The 23,747-nt window shown below is 40.0% G+C and overlaps 1 protein-coding gene across 4 annotated transcripts; it reads right to left on the bottom strand.

Annotated features, from left to right (window-relative positions):
* Positions 1–6,089: 6,089 nt before the first annotated feature.
* On the bottom strand, positions 6,090–23,364 carry mxra5a (matrix-remodelling associated 5a). Of its 4 annotated transcripts, none has more exons than XM_055059249.1 (9): positions 23,343–23,364; positions 20,835–20,902; positions 20,420–20,642; positions 20,177–20,306; positions 19,001–19,391; positions 14,425–18,306; positions 10,346–11,264; positions 9,912–10,238; positions 6,090–9,736 (listed from the first exon to the last, which is right to left on the bottom strand). In XM_055059249.1, the coding sequence occupies exons 3-9, from the start codon at positions 20,602–20,604 to the stop codon at positions 8,146–8,148; spliced, it is 7,425 nt and encodes a 2,474-aa protein (XP_054915224.1). In that variant the 5' UTR covers positions 20,605–20,642; positions 20,835–20,902; positions 23,343–23,364; the 3' UTR covers positions 6,090–8,145. The 4 variants fall into 4 exon arrangements, with proteins under 4 accessions (XP_054915224.1, XP_054915223.1, XP_054915225.1 ...); XM_055059248.1 differs by lacking the exon at positions 23,343–23,364 and adding an exon at positions 23,109–23,195; XM_055059250.1 differs by lacking the exons at positions 20,835–20,902; positions 23,343–23,364 and adding an exon at positions 23,109–23,189 and having other exon boundaries at positions 10,346–10,461; positions 10,570–11,264.
* Positions 23,365–23,747: the final 383 nt, after the last annotated feature.

The following is a 23,747-nucleotide window of genomic DNA, read 5'->3' as shown; positions in this document are numbered from 1 at the left end:
GAGCTGAGCAGGAACTAAGGAACAGTCCCTGAAGGTACTAATGTCTGCAGCTCCTTTCATGTTGACCATTTCTACTGGACAGACCAGTCCAGCCAATAAGGCAGCAGCTTTAACTGTGTTAAAGTCCAAACTTCTTTAAAGTTTCTTTAAAACAATGACCAACATCAACTGTTGAATCCAGTTTACTCTGGATTCATTTAGAGATTTTTTATATGGATGAACATATTTATGTGTACATTCAAATAATTTTATTGATGTTATAAAAAATAAATAAAATTATTTTGTGTGTGTATATATATATATATATATAAGCCAATGCTTATTGTATATAACAATAACCAAATGGTTATTGTATATATATATACCATTTGGTTATTTTATATATGTATAAAATAACCAAATGGTGGCACAACAAAAACAATAAAATTCTTTAACATATGTGGGTTAGATGTAAATTTTTTCCCTTTAAGTTTTTTTCTGACTTCCAAATAATATTTCTTAATATTATTTGATTAATCTAGGATCACAGATATTTTGGGCAGAAGTGAAAAAGAGAGGGAGAGATAATAATAATAATAATAATAATAATAATAATAATAATAATAATAATAATAATCAGACTCTCATTTCCCCTGGTCTTTGTTTCCACAGTGGCAGTAATTCTCCGTTAATGAAATGATGTAAAATTATGGAGTATATTTCAATAAAATGTTCAAATTGATTCCTGTTTCATTAATATATGTTGTGTGAGAAAGTCTAGCCATTGAGGTACAAATTTTTTCCCTATTTTTTCAGGTGAGCTTATCGTTGTCTTGGTGAGAGCCAAGCAGCAGGTTTGGGTCTGTTTGGCGTTTAATGTTCAGTTCTTCTAGATTACTGAGGCAGAGGGGATGATGGGATGCTTGGCCAGAGATCTGAGACACTTTGGTGATTGGTCATCAGTGTGTGCAAATGTCTGATTGTGGAAGTCCCACGTCGAGCGTCTTGTGATGTGTGAGGTGAGCTCTCCAGATTATTTGATATTTTATGTTAAGGTATTTTTCCCATTTATTGATCAGAATAAAAATTGCTTTAAGACTTTATATTTTATATCATTTTGAGAGTGTTTTTGGCAACTTTGCTGTTTCATTGATATAGTCTAGTTGTCCAACGTTAGCGTTATTGATATCTAATAATGGCTTGTTATTGGTTATATTAATGAAACTGTTTCCGGTCAATGTTGTATTTATCAAAAAGCTGTTGAAAAGTTCAGAAGTTATCCTCATGGAAGACATGGTGTGTTGCTCTCAAATGAGAAGGAAATGGAGATGGTCAGAAAAACTCTAGATTTTGATTGAATAATCCAAGACATGGTTAGAAAGTTGATAAAAACATGAAAACACAACATAAAGAAAATTCATCTGTCATCAGCTGCCTGGACAGCAGCTCCCCTCTGACTTCTAATGCAGCTCCCACTTCTCATGCCACCTGACTCATTTCAGTTTTATTTATGAAAATTTGATTCAAACCATGTTTCATGTCAGGTCTGTAATGCATAATAAATGTTACTATGAGAGTTTTCACAGATTTAGAATCTTTCCTTCAGAGTTCCAAAAAGTTTTTCTGCTGTGATTTAAACTTGCCTTGAATGGATGATGAAAATTGGTGCAATGTCCAGTTCAAATGTTTAAGAAGGATTTTGTGAAATAAACCTTAAGAAGTTCAGTCTTTTCTTCACCACCGACTCAGATCTGAGATTGTCGCCCAGCTTGAGGAAGCTGCTGCTTTTTCTCTTTTCTGCTCTCAGATCTTTGCAGCATGCATGATGCATGGCTGTATGAATTACAAAGCATCAAGAAGCAAACTGTGAGACATCTTTAATAATTAGTGATGTGTGCTCTGACACCAAAGCAAAACACAAACTGTAAATTCATGTGCTTCTTTGATTCCACCATGCTAAGCTATGTGGTTTGTAATGGCCTGTGTTGCAGGCTGGTCATGTTTCTGGACCTGTGGACAGCAGAAGGCTTTTGTTCTAAAGACAATATGTCATAAATCAACATGTCATTTTACCTGCTAGTATCGCTCAGATTTAAAAATCATTTATTTTTAAATGATTGCCAACTTCTCAAGTTATCTTTATCAAACTGATGGTCAAAGAAGCAGCTGCAGCTGTAGAAAACTTGCTCACTCCTTTGAACATTTAAATAATGGTTTAGCTTTAAATATCACTGGAAATGTAAACCAAATATTTATAGTGTTTTACTGAATAAATGAAAAAATGTCCAAAAAGATGTTTATTGTGTCTTAAATCACTCACAATCATCTGAGATCCAGATCAGGAGCAGAATGCAGTTCTGCTTCAGCTCTTTTAGATGAGCCCACATTTCATAAGGTCCCTTTATAACTTTTGATATAAATCATGCTGGATTCAAAGAGCAGCTACTCAAAAAAAAGTTTGTGTTCTTGTTGATGACACTCACCTGTTTTCAGTTAATTCTTATTATTTTGAAGTCAGTGTTTTCTCCTCACTTTGGGTCACCACTTCATTCCTCTACCAGACAAAAACCTTGTTCAGCTTGTTTTCCATGCTTGTCATGAAAATATTGGCTGCCAGAGTTGCTGCTCGTGTGTCATGAAACCTTCTCTGCTTGTCAGGTTTAGCTAAGACTCAGTGGAGGAAAAGAGAGAAGCTGAAACAAAAGCATCTTGCAAATTATGATGTTCAAAGCAAAACACTTTGTGTTCAATGTGACGGAACATTTCCTTTCTTGTTCTTGAAACAAATGATAACAAATTTTAGTAGTGCAGTCATCATCAAGTCATATCACAGCAGAGAGCTACCATGCTAATGTCAGCCTAGCATAGCCAAAGACAACACATGAATATGTGTTGATCCAAACCATTTCATTGTAGCTATGGATACGTGTTTCATTGTAGCTATGGATACATGTTTATTATATCTATGGATACGTGTTTAGGGTCGTTGAACCTCCGTCTCAAATCTTCTGCAGCCTCTAACTGGGATTCTTCCAAGACTCTCTTGGATTTACCTCCATCAACTCCAACCAGCGTCTCTCCCCAAAGCATGACACTGCCAGCACCATGTTATGTCCTGGGCATACTGTGTTATACTGTGTTACAGGCAGACCTAAAATTGACATTTTTGAAGTTTCGTCCAATCAGAGCACCTTCATCCAGACTGGGTCTCAGCTTGAACTCCTAAAACAACAACAACAAACGTTCATCTGGGATGGATAATTTAGTAAACAGACATGAACAAGTAACATACACAATCACACAAGTTAGATTATCTGTGAGAAAACACAGCATTTTCTTTGTATTGCACAATGACTCATAGCTTTGTGTTGGTCAACACATAAAATCCCAATAAAGTCTAATGTGTTTTCGTGGTTTTGGAAAGGCGTCCGCTGTGACTTTCCGAGATATAACGTGATTGTGAGTCTGGAATGACTGTAGAGGAATCGCAGCATTTGTAAGTGATTGGAAAAAGACCTCTGCCTATCTCATGCCGTTGTTCTTATGCCATGCTCTGGCTGCGTTTAGTCGCATGCTGTGGAGACGGAGGGGAATGTGATAACCAGTGAGGAATCCTAAACTCCTCCATATGCTCTGAACTAACTGCTTTCATCATGTGTAGCAGTCATAACTTGATTCATGTGCAGAGCTGTCTGGTTAATTGGATCAGAGGTTCCACCAGATTCTTATGACCTGTAATTTGTGAGATCGGGATAATTGGGAATTGCATGAGTAATGACAGTCAGCTGTGGAGCGGGGGATTTGGGATGGCCTTGTTTCCAAGCCACTTCAGCGGGTGGGCCTGGTTTCCTCTGAAATCTGGGCCAGAGACGAAACCATATTCCCACAATTAGTCATGAAAGTACAGCACAGTATGATCTATCTGTGCAGACATGAGAACCCAGCTCACCTCCAGACTTGCTTGGATTCATTTTTCACTAAGGATTTTACACCTGGGATGCATCTATATTAAATATGTTGTATAAAACTAAATCAACAGGGAATTCCAGAAAACCAAGCAGCAAATTCAACTAATTTCACTGCATTGTTTTTAACATCTGCCAAATGTGCAGGTCAACAGGTGATGATAATAATAATAATAATAAAGTAAAGTGGAATCTAGAACAGATCTCATCACAAATATGCCAGACGTTTCCATACACTAAGACGACTACGCCTTCAAACTAAATAGAAAGTGATGCATGATCCATTTACAGTAGCTGTACAAATGCTGTGTAAAACTAACAGCGTTTAAGAAAACAGAAGTCATACATAAGGTCAAACATGATGCTTTTGCATCATGCTTCACTTGATGTAAGTGGAAATAACATTTAGTGAAGAGAAATCACTTTAAGTGACATAGAACAAAAGAAGTCTGGTCTGATTTAACTTCAGATAGTAAGAAAAGAAAATGTATGTACATTTCTGCTTTCAGATGTAGCATCATATGTTATAAGTAGACATTTCAAACATTTTTAAGGATTGTCTTAATAAGTTGTGACTCTGTGACTATAATCGACTGTCGTCTGCATACATTGTTACATAATGGTGGGAGATCACTATGGAAACAAAGATTTAAGATGGAACCTTGTATGGGAGCTACAGTAGAATTGTATTTATTGCTTTAATGGAAATGATAAAGTTAAGTTGTTCTTTATAATTATAAGATTGCAATAGGATTGCAAAAATCTTTGTGTATAAAATATCTCCCTGGTGCTTTATAGTCTAACGTGGAAAAGCTGAGTTTTGTAAGGAGTCACATTCACATGTAAGGCCTTTAAATCACTCCGGGAAACATTGATCACTGTGGTCCAACGATTCTCCAAGATAGAAACATGGACTTAATCTGCCAGAGGAATGCTGAGTACCATTTGGGTAGGAGAGGGAGCGCAGAGGCGCTGGTTAACCTCTGAGCTGCGATGACTCCCAGTCAGATTCTCCTTGTTCTGATGAACTAACAGAGGTTTTCCATGTGGCTCCAGATGTTTCTTCTTTCTCTCAAAAAAATAAAAATAAATAAATAAATAATAGCGTGGCTGTATTCCCAGAGTAATAATTACAAGTTTCTACTCTTGAAGAATAATGGTGACCTAGTTCCACTGAACTGCTAAATGCTGAACTTTTTCTTTTTGTTTTCTGCTCCCAATGTTAGGATCTCCAGTTTAGCTCATTTCTGTGCTCTTTTGTTCCTTTTCTTTCTTTAGATCAGCTGTGTTTATGTTTTTCTTTAGTTCAGGCCTTTCATAGTCATTGTAATTTATTATCTTTATTTTCTGTGTCTAGTTATTTTTAGTTACTCTAGTTTAACCATGTTTAGTTTTATTGTTAGATTCATGTTCCTTCTGCCCTGTGGACTCTATCTGAACCCCTGAACCACTTTCTCTGTCTCTTCCTCTCTTCAATTGGTCTCTCCACTCTCTCCTGTCACCAGTTAGCTCATCAGCCCAGGTCTTTCGTTCATCATTCAGCCTCCCAGTACGTTACCACCTTATTCTCAGTGACTCCTTGCCAGTTTCTCTCATCTACTCCCACTATCTCCCTGTTTATTCCAATCATCTTTTTGGATTCCCATTTTGCTCCCTGCGTTCTTCATGGTTGTAAATTTTTGTTCTTTATTTGGTCATTAAATTCAACCAAACCTGCTCTGGACCTCTGCCTGCTGCATTTTTGGGTCCACCAACAATCTGCACATCCTGACACCCAAAGGTTAGTAATTAAATAATTTATACTGAAGCAAAAATAATTTGATCTTTTTCACAATATTCTATTTTTAGATGTACTTGCACCACATTCTGTCATCATGTGAAGCCATAGAAACATTTAGAATCTGTCAAAAACAAACTAATGAATGAGAGCCACTTTATGAGCTCAAAATTGAAACATTTTTTCCCAGACCTCATGAAGAAAAAAATATTGTTATTCATACTTCATGAGGAAATTTAGCCATAACCAAAAGATAACCAATAAAACAGCGTGTGCAGCAGAGGGAGGCGCTGGCAGCTTCTGTCATATTTTGATCTGCGCTTTTCTTTATTTTCCAGAGTCAACAAAAAAACTACTTTGAACACAGATTGAAAAAAGACGTTTTTATTAAGTTGTGGAAAACTGCAGAATACATCAGAGTGGAGGACATCATTGTTGTGTCAGGACCACAGACCCCACTGCAGACAGGAAGACCCTCATCTGAAACCAGATGAGGGTTTGCTCAAAGACTGCAGAATAAATGTTAATGTAAAACAAACACAAAAAACTCAAGCCACCTTCGACAGAGGAAGTGTAATTGTAAGTTTTAAGCTCACATTCAGAACTGCTGTGAAGTACAAAAGTGTAAGAAAAGAAAGACTCATATTTGAGTTTTGCAGGCACAGTAAGAAAGGTAAGCTAAAAAGATTCAAATGAAAACTGTGATCCTAATTCAATATGACTGAAGCAAAAAGAGCAACACCTCAATTTTGAGTTAATTGTTAATTGTAAAACTAACATAAAAATGTATTTGGTACAAGGGACCACTGAGCACTCTGCATGCTTGTTTCACTTCTGATACATTTCTTTGGATTTAGTTTTTCTTATTTCCTTTAGTGAACTTTTGACTTTTTCCTGCTTGGCTCCTCCATGCATTTGGATCCTGCAATTCATTTTATTATCTTTTTCTCTAACATGCTTGACAATGGAAGTTACTTTTTTCAAACATACACATATTTTCTTGAGTTATATTTTTGTACCCACTTCATTGGTTTCTTTTTGTTTGTGTATAAATTTGCTAGGACTTCCAAAAGTTTGAAAATTCAAACGACACAAAAACAGCAGAAACAGTCAGAAACAGCAAAATGTGTTAAACCATTAAATATAAATAAATCATACATGAATTTATTTTTCTTCTTTTATTTCATAAAAGAATTAAAATATGTTTGCCAGTCGTAAATGAACACAATGTGTTTCGTCTTATCAGCAGCCAAACCATCCAGGATGTTTCAGGTGTTTGTGAGACTAAAGTTTCTAAGGTAAGTAAATCTGTTGTTGCTGTCCTTTTAAACTGTTTTTGCATCTTCTGCCAATAAAAACATGTCGACTGGCATCATCACGTTAAGTAACATTAATTACTGCTTTAATAAGACCCTTCCAACATGTAACATTAGCTTGCAAACACTTTTTACTTGTAAATGAAAAGTAGACGTTCATTGTGCTGAGAGTGATAACACTGACAGGTGAACTACTGTAGAAACTATGAGGCTTTAACCTCCTTCAGTTCACTGTCACTATATTTATCATATTAACAGAACATTATATTGCTGGTTCTCTTATTTGGCTTTCTTTATTTCTTTTCCTTTTATCACATATTGTTTGATTTCTGACATGGAAATTAACATGGCAGTCAGAGGCCTCTGACTGTAATAATCACGAAATGCACTAAAATGATACATTTCCTGTTTGTCTGTGTGAATATTTAAGATCATTCATAAACATTTCCAACCAATTCTCAGTGTCTGTGTTTTATCAAGATATACCAATTACTTGTTCTAGCAACAAGGTGCAACTCATAAAAATGTATATGAATTTTTGAAAGATTGTTGCAAAACCATTCCACATATAAACACCATGAATGGGTGATATGTAAGTGACTGGATATGCTGCCATCGAGGAAAACAGGCCAGGCTTTTCGCATAGCAAACTGATTTAGTCATTTAATTTTAATAAATACATCAGAAATTCTACTTTTTGGCAGACTGAACACAAAACAATATATCTTCTTCTAAATAATTTACTTCCATTTAAAAAGGTCTAGTGAAATTGGGAAAGTTAAATATAATACAAAGATGATTAAGACCACCATTAGTGACCCCTCTAGAAAACAACCCATACTTAGGTTTTCTGTATCCAAATTACCTGAGCAATTATGTATTTACACACAGATCTTTCACAATATTGTACAAAAAAAGTAGGGTGCACATGATGCTAGCTTTGAGCCTCTAAATCAGAACATGATTAAAGAGCCACTGTATGCTAACTGGATGGTGATTTCACAATTTTTACTGCGACTTTAATTGTGTTCTGATTTAATGTCTTTTCATTAGGCAGTTGCTTGGGCATACAGTATTGCCTTGGGGTATGGGTTGAAAGTAACATTGTTTAGAACACATTTAGAAATGTTGTTTTAGAGTCGACACCGGCAGTATTCCTGGCAGTGCATCGGTAAACACCAGAATCTCGTTGGGTTGGATTCTGAATGATTAGGGAACCTTGTGGATGGAGATACTTGTTTCCAAAAAGGCGTGGCTGTGCACTTACAACCAGACGGGTTTTATCAGGTGTTTCCCAAGCCACCTCTACTTTAGGGAGCCCAGTGGCAACACAGTTCAGCTGAACAGCAACTCCAGTTTTGGCGTAAGTCACAGAGGGAGGTCCACTGGTAATCCTGGGTTGGTTTGCAATGATATTTACTGAGACTGAAAGCAAGGAACTCCCATATTCATTGGCAGCTCTGCAAACATAGGGTCCTCTATCATAGACTGATGCTTGTCCAATGACAATTGTCCCATTACGCAGTATCGAATAGCGTCCAGCTTTCTGCAGCCTGTTGAGAACAACCCCACTGGGCAGCGTCCATGTAAGTCTGAATGGCTCACCAGTTGTTTGACAATGAAGGAAAAGTGTTTCGCCATCCATGATGTTGACAGGAGAGAGGTATCGGTTCAGAATCTGTAGCTTCCTTCCTGGCAACAGGGTGACTGTACTCTCAAAAGTCCCAGCAGAGGTATGCCCCACACAGCGGTACATACCAGCATCAGCACCAGATGGGTTGTTGATGATCAAAGACCCATCAAGTTGGTGAAAAAACTTTGAAATTCGAGCACCGGCTTGCAGAGGAGTCCCGCTGGGTAAAGTCCACATTATATCCGTTAACTCCAAGCCATCAATCGAGCAATTTAGAGTTATTGTATTCCCCACTTTTAGAGAAAAGCTTTCTCTTTTGGGAGCATCAATTTGTGGACTTCCAATCATTTCTTTGACATCCAAGTTGACCAACATTCTAGCCTCCCCTTCTTCATTACGAGCAACACACACCATCTGTCCTGAGTCTGTCTTCTTAGCTGATTGTATTTCCAAAGTACCATTCTGATGAACTGTCATGTGATTACTGTAGTATGGAGCAGGAAGTATTAGATTTCCTGGAAGGATCCACATGATACGAGGTGAAGGGGTTCCCTCGGACACACAATCAAGCAGTTTCCGTTCTCCTTCAACTGCAGTAACTTTGATGGTATTTGAAGTTCCTCTTAAGCCATTGATAACTAGAGGAGTTGCCAAAACCTCCACTCTGGTAACTTTATTGTCTTGGCCAACACTGTTCCTCGCCATACAGGTGTAATTACCTCCATCAAACTTCTGAACATTTTGAACAACCAGTGTTCCATCTTTAAGCACCTTGTATCTGTCTATTGCATTGGAAATTGGTTTATTTTTGGGAGACATCCAAGTGACAACAGGCACTGGGTCACCTTTGGCATTGCACTGCAGTGTTACTGTCTCACCGTAGAGCACTCTGACAGTCTTTGGATCTTTATCCTGGATTTGAGGTGAGGATGTGCCACCTTTCACCTTAACTCTCACCTTCATCTCGTCTCTGCCAAGTTGGTTCTGTGCATAGCAAGTGTAATCACCTTCTTCTGGCCGGCCAACATCGTTAAAGTACAGCGTCCCGTTGTCAAACACCACGTACCTACAAACGATTTGAGAAGATGGGGATGAATGTTACACTTTGAAAACAGAATTTGTCAGTTGAAAATAGGCTTGATTCATGAAACAAATGACTTATTGTTAACATTTGAATGTGATTTGGCAAAACAAACACAGGCAAATCAGGAACTTCCCAGGAATTAAAGAATGACTCATACCTGCGACTGCGTCCCACACGGACTCCTGCTTTCTGCTTTATTGGGTTGACCATGGTCCCATCTGGTAATGCCCAGCTAATCTCTGGGCTGGGGAGGCCAGATGCCACACAGTCCACCTTCAGGTCTTGGCCTTGCACCACCTCCTGACTGGATTTCTGGAGTTTCTGCTCAATCGTTGCTGGTTTGGTCAAGACATTGACCCGCAGTTGAGTGTAGTCATCACCCATCTTGTTACGGGCTACACACAGGTAGTCACCTCCATCCTTGTCAGTCACAGAATGAATGCTTATGCTGCCATTAAGGAATACTTTGATCCTAGACTCGAAGCTGCACAAAAAAATTCAATGGTACCATTAAAACAACCTTCAATATTCAGGACACTAAGAGTTGCTATGATAATAACTATGAAGAACTTGTCCTTTATATTTGCCCACCTGTACTGACTGTCCACTAGCTTCTTTGAAGGCGTCCTCCAGATGATTCGAGGCTCCGGTTCACCTGTTGCCACACAGTTCAGAAGTAGCTTACTTCCATACATTACATCTGTTCTCTGGGGAGATGAAGATGTAATCGTGGCTTTAGCAGACAACAGTTTTCTTCTGACACTTAGCATCACAGTCCTGCTGCTTGAGGCTACTCCATTACTGGCTTTGCATACATATCTCCCAGAATTCTTGAGGTCCAATCTCTGTATGTGGAGTGTCCCATTTGGAAAGACAACAAGGTTCTCTCTAGTAATTAGTCGGGAAGGAGTGAGCTGTGTGCCATCAGGAGTGATCCAACGCAGGACTGGCTGAGAGGCTCTTGTGGCAGTGCAGTCAATATAAGCAGCGCTGCCCTCTGGAAACGTCATGTTCTCATCTAGTCTCTGCTGAATCAAAGATGGCATTGCAGTGACATGAAGATGGACTGACACGCTATCAGCTCCAGCTGCACTGCTGCCAGTGCACCTGTAAATTCCACTGTCAGTAATACTCGCCCGGTTGATATGAAGAGTTCCACTATCATCTACAGCCACCTGCCACTGAGATGGCACAGAAAGTGAGGTCGGCATCAGCTGGATTGAGTTAGGGAGGACCCACTTAACCCGAGGCACAGGATCCCCTTCCACTTTGCATTCCAGTTCCACCTTGCTTCCTTCATGCACATGGACGTCTCGCTCTCGAGGCTGAAGGACCCGCGGATGATGAGACATGACTATAAGGTTAGCCATCATATTGTCTGTACCATATTGGTTTTGAACGGTGCACACATACTGGCCCTCATCGGTTAGCCGTGAGTTTCTTATGATTAAAGTTCCATTATGGAGAACCTCAAACCTCTGCATCTTCATGTTCCTGGCGATGCTCACTCCTGCACAGACAGAAGCAGACAATCGTTTAGCATACTTTATCCATGAATGTTTTTACATTTTGTCACATTATAATCACAAATTCCAATTTTGTTTGATCGACCAACATAAAGTAAAATACTCTTGCACATTAGACAGCTCAAGTTCTGTTTAGATTGGATGGAGAGAGCCTGTAAACATTCATTTTGAAGTATCCCCACAGGTTCTTTGGTGGATTTAGATCTGGACTTTGACTAGGCATTCTAAGACATAGTGGTAACACTCTGAAGCTGTTCTTGCTTCACAGTAAGAACAATGTTGATGTGTAGTGTTGGCTTTCTACCTTACATTGTATTTTACATTTAATCTGAAACAAGCTACAAAGTGGACTTCTCATGACTGTCTTTTAATTATAATTTTTGTTTTTAGCTTTGATTTTGCATGTAAGCTAAAAAAGTAAATGCTGAATTTCACAATTCTTCAGGACTGATTAGTATCAAAATTTGCTCATGAAACAAAAATAATGCAAGAGTGTGAGACCATTAGCATGATGTAAGAATGAAAAATGAGTTTACCAGACAACGTATCTGAATCCATTTTCTATGAGTAAAGTTACTGAAAGTAAAGCTACTTTCTCTGAAAAATTCTGTAAGAGAATGGAATATTTTGGATCATTTCACATGAAGTACTTTCAATTTAAATATCTAGCAGCCACCCAGACATTTTGAAACATTTGGAAACATTAGAGCTTGGACCTAACTCACTGCGTGTATATACATATATATATGTACATACTCTTGATATTTGCTGAGACACTTTAAAATTATGTGTACTTAATGCATGTAGATGAAAAGAGCAGATTCTTCATTTTTGTGGGACAGTCTGCCTGTCCAATAGGTAGAAAGGTCCAGATATTTCTGGTCACACCTGCAAGCTTCCACTCACTCCCACAGTCAGTTTGCCCAACTATAGACACTATTCACTCAGCTGATAGTGCCTACTTCTGCCAGACTACACACACCAATCCACAAGGCTTTAAATGACCTGCTCTTGACATCCAGGTGCCACTCCCCTCATCTGCACATGTACTGATGGTTCAGAGCAATTTCTGCTTTTAACATTGAAGCAATACATTGAAAAGCTGGTGTTTGAGGCTGAGACCATTTCCTTGGTTTAGCATTTAGTTCCAGGGTCACTGGAAAAACTACTAACCCTGTTCAAAGGAAGAAAATTAGGGATGAAGAGTGAGGAGGGAATTGTGGGTGGAGAGTTGCAGGGTGAGGTAGAAAAGTTGTTGCTATGATGGAGACAAGAGATATTACACTTTTGAAGCTTTGCGTTTATGTCAGTGGTTCAAAACCATCACCACAGACCACAAACTTTGTCTCAGCTGAACCCTGTTTTATCCATTAAGAACAGTTCAAATTCTTCATTGAGGAGATACTCTATAATAATAGGTTAGAAGTTTGCACTTAGTTATCTGACTTTTGAGAGTTTCATTTTCAGATTTATTTGTGAATTCAGTCAAAGAAATGGATCTCCTCTGATCTAACGAGGTTCCAGACAAACTCACTGACAGTCAGTGTCTCAGACTTTGGGACTCTCAAGAAGCACAGTGAGGAAGTTTATAAGCAAACGGGAAAAACATGGCACAGTGTGTAAAATAACTGAGCTTTCGCTCTAATGCAACCTCAATCCTTCCAAAATTACTCCCAGACCTCATCAGTGACTCATCTGGCAGATCTCAGGAGAACCCAACGTCTAAAGGTCTGCAGCCCTCAGTGTCTCAGGGTGAAAAAAAGTGAAGTCAATGAGTTTATATTCCAGAACCATTGCTGGCATATTATAATTATGAATTGATTTCGAATGCATTAGAGACCAACCTCAGTCACTTACAACTTGCAAACCAAATAGTTAGCTGTGGGTGCATGTAAACTTCTGACCTATTCTGTGCACGACTTGAACTAAAAGCAAGATAAGCTGCCAGAATGCATGATATACTTTCTGAAATAGACGAATCTCTACAGGAGACGACATATTGATGAAAAAAAAGGTTTTTATGAATCTCATCTGAAGCCTGTAAGGGTTCATCCATCCATAACAGGATAATACTGAGTAACTTCCAAGAGATCCAAATGTTGTGTGTACAGGACTTGACATTTAAACAAAGGATATATTTGTAGATGTGCTTTAATGGGTATTTAATCCACTTAAATATTCCATGTGCTTTGAAGAGTCTGAATGTTTCAACTGTCTCCTTCACATAGGAAAATACATGTTGAGAAATGATGACCCTTTCAGACGTTAAAGTTTTTCCACCACAGTTTCCAGTTGTCGCCTGTCATGTACTGAAATTATGATGTAAGTGTAGTTATTTACTTTCAAAGCTTGTTGAGGTCACATTCTAACCAAAGGAAAGCAAATATTTACATATTGTATAAAAAGAGGCACCGCCCTCTCTGCTGTCAGTCTGAAATGAAAACAGATCAAACTTCAGATTCCAGAAGTTTACATGCACTATCATTGAAACCTGTACCATCGTGGGCTGAAACGCCACTCAAAGCAGAAGATGTCCTAAATAGAAACACATTCTAAATACAACAAAAACACTAAATCATACTATGCAAATTTGATTTAGTTTCTAGTGCAAATATCTTAGTACACTTCACAACACTTGAAATAAGAGAAAACTAACTTACTTTTGAACAAGATACAGGAGCTTTTTCAAGTCAATAATTCTTTAATATTGAAGAGAGACTACTTGTTCCATTAACTGATGATTTCATTTAAAACAAGACATTTTTCACTGTAGTACTTTTTCATCAATATTAAGGAATTATTGACTTGAAAAAACTCCTGTATCTTGTGGAAAAGTTACTTACAAGTTTTACAAATGTTCTCTTACAAAATCCTGAATTAAAGAATGTGTGTGTTTGAAGAAAGTGATAAAAAAAAATCTCTTCTCGTTCTGGAATTAACAAATAGAAATAATTTTGGTAATTATAACTAATTAAAACCAGAAATATATTCTCTGTTTAAATGTCAGATAATGTAAATATTAGCTCCAGTAGCACGTGGAATCCTGCTGTATAATTTTATGAAATCTTTCATCTTTTCTTTAAGAACCTGCAGAAAAAGTTTACCTGCACAGAAAACTGAGTTCTTAGATCGAGTCTTACATACCGTTAGAAACTTTTGTCCAAGACAGGAAAGGCATCGGCTGACCTTCAGTCTCACATGGAAGCTTAGCATCTTTTTCTACTTTGACAGTAATCGTCTGAGAATGGGAAGTTTTTATCCTTGGCTTCCCTCTTAGAAGAGATCCATGCTCAGGTAGGTGCTGTGTGGACACATCCAGAGTTACTGGTGACAGTGTCTTTTGGGATGGGATTCCAGTGGGTACTGGTATAAAGGTGGATGCCTCAAAGGTTGGAATTGCATTTATTGATTTGTGATTTGGAGGAAATGTTGTAGGATGAAAGTTAAATGGTCTTCTTAGGACAGATGTGGTAGAAATGGGTTTTATTTGTTGATCCTGGCTGGTACTGACTGTGACTGTGGCATTTTGAGTGATGGATGTTGGTAAAGACATTAGAAGAGGTAGTAAAGGAGAAAGTCTGGGCTTTGAGAGATAGGGAGTCTCTCTGAATGGTTTAGCATGATACGGCAACATTGAGGTAGCTGAGGCATGTGTTGGTTCTAAACTACTCATATGTGCAGAATCAGTTCCAGCATTCAGAGGTTTCTTCTCATTTTCTTCACTCTTTAAATCTTCTGATAGTGCGATTCTCTCGGTAGAGACATCAAAAAGCATCCCTGGAGTTGAGACTGTAGTTTTGGAAGTTTCTCCAGAGACTGTCTTGTTTCCCTGGGTGGCTGAAGCAGATTGGGTAAAATAAGAAGGCTGTAGTGAAGAATCCATTCCAGTTCTCTCCCTTTGTATTTGTTCAGCCTCCTCAGTAAAAATCTCCTGATGGACAAATTGCTGATTCTTGTTGTCTGTTGGCAATTTTGTCATACTTTGAAAACCCTGTGAGGGACTTTCAGAGTGCAGCAGAGGTGCTGATTCTGTTGTAAAATGTCTTTCATGCCAGATCTCTAAATGCTCACCAGGTGGAGGAGGACTGTCTGCAAACCTCTGCTGAAGGATTGATGGGAGAATCTCTGAAATCGCTGTAGGATGTGCACCGTCTGAGATTTCCACAGAGCTGTGAGGAGTAGTATTTCCATGAGTCAAGCCTGGAGAAATGCTTGGAAATGAGGGTGCAGCTGCAGTGCTTTGCCATGATTTGTTTTGGCTGTCCTTTGTTCCTAAAGAAGCGGTTGGTAGTGAGGCAGGCTCTTTGATTACCTCGTGGTTCTGCCTGAAAATTGTGCTTTCTTTATGACTCAGTCGGTCTGATGACGCCGCTTGGCTCTCTGTGAATGGAACAGAGGTATTTAAACAAACTGCGATTCCTGATCTTTCTGTGTTTGACAGTTCAGAGGCAGAGGTCTGGGCTGTAGGTAGGGGAGTTTTCACAGGTGTGGTGGTGATGAAGCTGCTAAGTGTTTTGAGCTTTTGTTTCTTTCTGTCTGGTCGTCTCCTCCGGCCACCATTCCTCCTCTGAGAGCTGACTTTCCGAAGGCGTGACTTTGGCCGTCTTGTAGAGAGCACCCTTTTTTTCCCAGGCAGATTGAAGGTAGTCGCTGGAGACGCTGTCGTGACAACAACTTCAGAATGCAGATCATTGAGCGTTGTGTCCTTTGAATGAGACTGAAATTGTGACAGAGTTGAAGTCTCGCTCAAATAGTTTCCACTTCCTTCTTGACTTGCTGCAGAGTGATTTGGGTTGGCTGAAGGAGTAATTTGACTTTCCATAAAGAAGCCTTCTCTGTGATTTATGGAGTTGGTGACATCATTTGGTTTGTTCCTACTCTCACTGCTCTGCAGCCCCTCAGACGGATCAGCTGTTTGGATCTTATCGGCAGTAATACTTGTGCTTAGGGTCTCTGGAAAAGAAAATGTGCTGCTGGTTGCAGTGTGTACACTGGGCTGCCTGACAGTAATAGCGTGCGGTGGAACAGATGTGGTCTGGGGGAGGAAAAACCCACTGTTTGAACTTGTGATTAGGTTCAAGTCTCTGTCATGGGTTGTGTGCTGGGTAGTATATGCTATTTCTGTTGGATGGAGTTCTGTAGTAACATATCTGCTGTTAGGAGTTGTATCTTGTGCAGTGATGCTTTCAGGTGTCATATGACTATCTTGACCATGATTACTGTATTCTGTAGGTTTTTCAGGGTTTTGATGTATGGAATAATGCTGACTCACTCGTTCATGTACAGTCACACCATCTGATGGCTCATTAGAAGTTGACTGTGTCATCAACTCTGTTGCTTCCATCTTTGTTGAAACAAAAACAGGAGGCGAGGTCACAGTATTCCTGTCCCTAATCTTAGCTAAAATGTCTGCCCATTTCTCTGGGTCAATTTTACTTTTAGAAAGATTAATCCTCCTCCTATTCTCTACTAAACCTTTCAGGTTTCCATTGTGAGACCCTGTTGGTTTCTGGAGCACAGGCTGTCGCTGCCAGGTGCTCCTAGACGGATAAATACCTCTTCTTCCTGGGACCAGACTCACTGGGAGTTTGCGTCTAACACCGTTGATGCGATGGCGTGTTGTAGACCCCTCATTGTCCCCTGATGCTTCTTCTGGGTTCTCTGTAGGGACTTTTATTTGAGTGTTCACCCCTGAGGCAGACTGAGGCCTTGTTGTAAACTTGCGTATTGGTCTTATTAGACCTTTGCGCCTAACTATACTAACTTTTTTCACTAGTGTGTCTACACCATGTTGATTGATTGCTACACATTTGTAATAACCACTATCTGATATCTGAGTCTTTGGGATTTGAAGAGTACCATTAAAAGTCACCAGTGCTTTGGAATAATTAGCTTGGAAATAAATTATTCTGTTGTTTGGTAGAATCCAGTTTATTTCAGCATCAGGGGAACTGGATGCTGTACAGTCCAGAGAAATGGAGTTGCCCGCAAATTCCTCTATTGATGTAACTGATGTGTCCTCCCCAGTGGGAGGACTTGAGGATTCATGGACAGTTAGATAGAAGGAAAGCACAGCAACATCTCCTTGAACCTTGGCGATGCAGTAATAAGCTCCAGTGTCTCTGTGAGTTACAGCTTTAATTTTCAACCTTCCATCTCTGGAAACCGAAACCCTGTTTTCAGGACCCCTAAATGGGCTGTTCAGTTTGGATCTGTCTGGCAGCATCCACTGAATGACTGACGGGTCCGAACTCTGCACATTACAGGCCATTTCATTTGAACTTCCAAGGGTAACACTCATAGCTTTCTGTGTTCTGTTTGTTGACTCGATCATGACCCAGTTCCTCCTGAGTCTTTGCTGAAGCTCGATGTCCACTGTCTCTGAGAGATTTGTCCTCAGAATTAACTTTACCAAGCTGGTTGATGATTGAGGCCGGTTGAGTTGTAGTTCTATGGATGGTTGCATGAGCCATGCAGGCTGGGCCGACACTTTGACTTTAAGACCAGAGTAGTAGTGGGCGTCCTGCACAGAGTCCTGGATATATACAAGTGCTGGGTATGGATCTTGGCTTTTTGTGACTCCTTGTATTAAATGAGCTGGAATGTTGCTGTAGTATGCAATCAGTCTCCACAGCTGCTCGTATTTTTCTCTATTAACAGAACACTGAAGGTCTACTGAAAAGGTAATGTTTGCGAGCAGCTGAAGCTGGTTGACCGGCTCCCAGTTTACCTTGGCAGGTTCTTTTAGCTTGTGAGCACTGCACTCCAGATCTAACTCATTCCCATGTTCATCAGAGAGGCCAAGGGATATGTTACCAATGGGCTCCTCAAAGTCCTCTGAGGTCAATGTCTCACTTGCAGAATCTTCTAGTGATGTAGGTCTGTGAAGGAAGTTGATGGCTGGGCTACTGCAAACCAGAGGATGAGCAGCTTGGAGTTCCTTTTGCTTCACTTGTCTAGGAGAAGAACACATTGGACACAGCTGGCCACCTGGAAGGGCTCTGTCCTTTTTACATTTTAGAACCCCTGAAGCAGAAAAAAGAAGAACAGAATCAGCATAGGACTTATAAAACTAATAAGAATAAGGGTGCATTCACATCAGCTCTGTTTAATTGAACTCTACTTCATTTCCCTATAAATCTTGGTTGGTTAATGAATGTGCAATCAACCTCTGATGTGGAGCAAAGAAGCTAACTTTGGTTAACCTACAAATCTAGATGTCATTCTTTAGGCCTGAAGTGAAATCTTGTGCAGTTTGAATGTGAACACCAAGCGGACCGGAGATTGAGCCAAAAGGAGGAAGCAAACTATGATGCATGGCATTCTGGTTAAAGACAACAAAAATAAACTTGTCTAGAGCTAACAGGTCAAATGGCTTCTGTTTTTTTTTTATTTTATTTTTTTTACCAAAAGCAAAGGAGAAATCCAACAAACTACAATCTAACACCATTCACTCCATTCTTCATTTTGTGAAGGAGGAAGTTGCTCTCAGTGTCTTCAGTTTTCATGCTGTTTCCTTCAGTAGTTCTCGGTGGAGGTGAGGGTGTGATTAGCGTCTTCAAAGGGTTTGGATCGTTTCACTCAGTGCAGTGTGAAAAAGCGAACCGCACAAGATGAAAATGTAACAAATGTTGTAGTTTTAGTCCCTAATCAAACAGCGTCTACTGGACTATCAGGTGTGAAAACACCCAAAGAATAAGAAGAGTAATTATAATCTGACCTGGTGACATTTTTTCCCAGTCATGCAACCAACTCATGCTGCAGTCACAGGTCCAAGGGTTCCCATGGAGGTACAGGTTCTCAAGCTGTGGCATAGTCTCCACCAGCTGGGCGGGGAGGGATGTCAGAGCATTGTCAGACAGGTAGAGGTGTCGCAGGGTAGAGATGTAAAAGTGGCCCAGCAGACTGAAGGTGGTGAAGGTGGCAGGATGCAGTTGTTGAAGCTGGTTTCCCTCCAGCTGCAGAAAGCGTAAGGAGGTGAGTCCCTGGAAGGCGTCTGGATGGATGAGTTCTATCTGGTTGTGATCCAAGTGCAACCTGGCCACAGACCACAGCCCCTGCAGAGTGTGCCTGTTGATTTCCTTCAGCTTGTTGTAGCTCATCTTCAGCATCTGAACCAACCAAATAACAGAAAAGCTCAAATTTTAACCAGATTATCAAGACAATTATATGCAAATCAAAACAAGAACCTCAATAATGTTTTATGTTGAGTGATAAAAAAAGATTTCGACTCGTTTGTTTCAGAAATACTTTTTTCAACATTAATCCAACATAAATAATAATAAATGGGAAAGTATTGGACACATCAGTGTTTTTCCTCTGCACTGATGTGTTGCCACTGAAGTAAAATTATAATGTTGCCACTGAAGTAAAATTCAGACCATCTGTTAAAATGCAGCCAGTTCACATGTAGGAAGGATTCAATGCGGTTCAGTCCACAAACCAAGTTATGAGTAAAACATTTGAATAATACAGGAAGTAAATATGAAGGAAATTCTTTGCAAAATCTAAAATCTGTAATCATTCCAGTCCACAGTTGATCTTTCAGAAATTGAAGGATGGTTGGTAAAGAAAAACAAATCTGTTTTTTAATTCAGTTATTAAAACTGCATTTCTGCTCATCTGAAAGTGACTTCACTGCTTTCTTTTTGGGGCGACTGGCTAAGAGACAGAAATGCCGTTTTGTAATCAGAATGATGTGACTGATCTGCAGACTGGTTTGAAAGAGTGAAAGCTTCTTTTTGTAAAGTGGTAAATACTGGAAACACAATGACTTCTGCCAATTTATCGATTTCCAACATAGAAAGTCCTGCTCAAGCACCAGTACAGGAACATTGTCTTAAAGAGAAGAAAAGTTTGAAAAGCATTTCTGTTCAGCATCTTTGACTTGACGTACCTGAAGTGATGCCAGGTCTCTGAACGCTCCATCAGGCAGAGAGTGAATGTTGTTCCCATGGACCATCAGCAGCTCCAGCTTCCCCAGCCCAGACAGTGAAGTGTCACTTATTTTATAAATGCTGTTGAACCTGAAACAACACAACCTGTGAGGGCAATTGAACAAACCTGCCCTGGAACATCAACCTGAAACACACTCTGACTACATCCTGGCAATGCAAAGCATGGAAAAAAAACCACTGACCCCAAGTTTATGCGCTTCACGTGCTTGGGTACGGCTGCAGGGACGGTGAGGAGGGAGCGGAACGTGCAGTGGAGTTCAGCAGGCTGAGGGCAGGAGCAGGGCCGGGGGCAGGGAGCAGACTCCACAGGGGACAGGAGCACCAGCAGAGTCTGGAGGACCCACAGGGTGGAGCGCTCCATCTTCATCCAGAGAGACTGACGCAGCAGCTGCTTGCAGGGCCCGACTACAACAAGCACAATGTTGGAAAGTCTGTGATCTGCTTGATTCAACAGACCCCTCTTTAATTTACAGTCTGAATTCACATCTTAAACATGTTGCAATGATGGTGTCACCTCAGTTACAATTCAAAAATAAAATGCTAATTGTTGCTTAAACCTGAGGGCAACTCATTGTTACAATATCAAGTTGCTCTTACCTTAAAGTACTGAAAACCTTTCTGCAGGAAGCCTCTCATGTCCCATTTTGTCATGTGTGAACACAAAGCTAAAGATCACAAATTGATAAAGAGACAAGCTGGAGTCACAGACTGGAACTGGAATGCGTTTTTTTTTTTAAAAAAAAAGAAACAAAAAGCTGGCGTTAGGTCCAGGCAGCAGAGTGCTGTCCTCACGAGTGAAGGAGCAGCTGCAGAGCGATCGCTGGAGACGCAGCAGGAGGAGCAAGGAAGGCTTGAAGGAGGGGAAAATATTTGCTTCCACAGCCAGCCATACTGCTGCTGAGGCAGGAATGCTGCTGAAGTGTTGCTTGGATAACTTTGATTAGAATGACAAGACTGACTTCAACAGCTGAATGCAGACTGCAGAGAGGAATAATGCAGCAGGAACAAGGAGTGAAACTGGGCTTCTGCTCTGATTCTTCTCCCTTTGCTTCCCTGTCTGTCTGTCTTTCCTCAAGATCTGAATCAGCCACCAAATACTTCATGGTGTGATGCAGAGCAGAGCAAAAACTGTCACTGGTGCAAAATCAGTGAATGAAAAACAAAATCTTTCCTCTTTCAAGTGTGTCACATTTCTTCTCTTCCCCTCCGTTGATTTGAAGGGATTGCATGATGTACTGCATGGAGGTTACAGCTACCTGCAGCAATAGTCTCCATTAAGTATAAAAGTACATTCTCTTTCACTCATAGCCCAGTGTTTTGTTTGTAACTCAAAATTACTCAGGATCTGAGATGTTATGCTGCAGAATGGTTTGTTTCACAAAGCATCAGATTTTCAACTGTTAACAGTCATTACCACAGGTGACAATGAAATGGCCTATTTTATACTTCATTAAATAATGTCTCGGATGATTTTAAGTATGTATGTTAGTTATAATAACCAGGTATTCTATAGGGCATAGATTTTAGGATCATGTTTGTATTTATGCTTAGTATTAAAGATACAGCGACTTTCCCAGTCGCTGCTGAGCAGCTCAGAGTTTTGTGTCCAATAATGCTGCACAGAACGTAGCAACAGCTCCCAGTATTATCTATATTCCACCATTTCTATGGGATGTGGCTCCAAACTGCTTTACAGAAAATGTTCCTATTCACAATTTATTCTCATCACAAAACAAATGACAGAAAACAGGCATGATGTGTTTTGGCTGTGCTCCATAACTGTAATTTTTCTATTGTTTTATTTTTTGTAAAATGTGTCAAGACAAAATTTGTTGTGAACTGGCACAACATGTTTAATTAAATTCAGTAAAAATATCTCATTATTCTGATATTTAGCAAACAGAAATAATTTGAGTGAACAAAACCAAATCAGAAAAGCTTTAATGGTATGCCATTCAGTTTTTCACACTCTATGTGGTTTATCTTTATATCGCCTGTGTGAGAAGTTTGATTGATACGAATTAATGAGCAGGACTTATGATAAAAGAGACAGAAGGCATCTGCTGAGTTCAGCTGGAAGCTCTCATATCCCAGTAAAAGGTGTAAGTCGGCCTTGTTGGTGTGTCAGTGTGAAGAGAGGGCAGCTGGATGCTGGAGCAACCGACACGGACCTCTCATTAACCCTGACTCACACATAACCAGCATGCTGAGGACTGTGAACAAACAGGCACAGACACGTCCAGGCAGACGCCATAACAACAACGGCCCACCCAGAAAAAAGTCAAGCTGACAAAGACCGCCTGAGGACGGACAGCTCACTGCGCCTCACAATGAACCGTTTTTCTCTCCCCAGTCTGGAAACTTGAGCTTTTCAAGTTCCTCTGCTGCTGCTCATCACTTGGGCTTCGCTCTATTCCACACACACAGCTTTGGTGTTTTGGTTAAAAGGCTCATGTCAATCACATTTCATCACAATTTGTTGCTCCAGACCAGGGGTGCTCAATACGAATACGTCGATCGCGATCTACCGGTCGATCGCGATCTACCGGTCGATCGCGATATACGATCTACCGGTCATCTTGATAACGGGACGGTTTTGAGTCGATCTCTGCAGCAGGTGACAAACTGAAGACCTCCAGGAAGCTGAGAGCAGCACTTCCTCTTCTGACAGACTTTTCAAAATATTCACTAAGATCCAAAACGTTTGTAGCTTCATTAAATGATAATAACTTGATATCGTAACGGACTGAACGTTTTTAACGTAATCTTTGCTCGGCTTGCGGGGCGCAGGCGGTTGCCACGGCGACGGGTGTGCTTAACGATAAAGAGAGAAAGAGAGTAAAAAGGTGCGAGTGGTTCTGAGTTAATCACCTGTTCGGGTTATTCTACTTTGTTTTCCTTCGCTGTGGTTCATCACAGCCGCTGGAGTTTCTGAACGTTCAATAAACGACAGACTTGGACTAATGACCTCGTTAGTTTGCAGTCAACGTCACAACAAATAGGACACTTATATTTGATTAAGTTTTATCAAACAAATGTCTTCTACCGCAACAATTATGTCAAATTACATTAATTATATCCCAAATTCAGAAGATTTGCCTTTACCTCTGCAGAGCTCTTTGGTTCCTCCTGTCAGTCTGCAGTTTCGCATATTGACGTCATCAAACCAAATTTCAGATCTACCATAACTGACTGACAGCTGCTGGCCTCAGGTTTGCAACCAGCTTCTGACTGAGAAACCAGTAACCTGCTCCCAGTGTCAACATCTCACTGAGGAAGAAACTGCATTAGGTTTTCTATCACTTTATCATTTCTGATAGAACTGATGGATATTTGTATAGAAAATTACTCAATAGGGTTTTATTTATAATTTGTATGTCTTCATGTCATGAGGTAGATCTCAGCCGGCTGGTGAGAGAAAAAGTAGATCTTGGTCTCAAAACTAAAAGTCTGGACCAGCAGCCAAACTAAACCTGCTGTAAGCTCTTTTGACCTGCTGCTCAAATTAGA

The sequence above is a fragment of the Poeciliopsis prolifica genome, unplaced genomic scaffold (genome assembly GCF_027474105.1).
Source record: "Poeciliopsis prolifica strain line A6 unplaced genomic scaffold, Auburn_PproV2 SCAFFOLD053, whole genome shotgun sequence".
NCBI classification, from domain to species: Eukaryota; Metazoa; Chordata; class Actinopteri; order Cyprinodontiformes; family Poeciliidae; genus Poeciliopsis; species Poeciliopsis prolifica.
Note: the sequence above shows the minus strand (reverse complement) of the source record. Positions and strands in the feature narration are given on the sequence as shown.

Coding starts and splice junctions, on each gene's coding strand:
- mxra5a (XM_055059247.1), bottom strand. CDS start 23,151: ATGAACCACAGCGAAGGAAAACAAAGTAGAATAACCCGAACAG. Junction 20,643..23,108: donor AAGTAGAATAACCCGAACAG/GTGATTAACTCA, acceptor TGCTTGTTGTAG/TCGGGCCCTGCAAGCAGCTG. Junction 11,265..14,424: donor TTGGACAAAAGTTTCTAACG/GTATGTAAGACT, acceptor CTGTCTGTGCAG/GAGTGAGCATCGCCAGGAAC.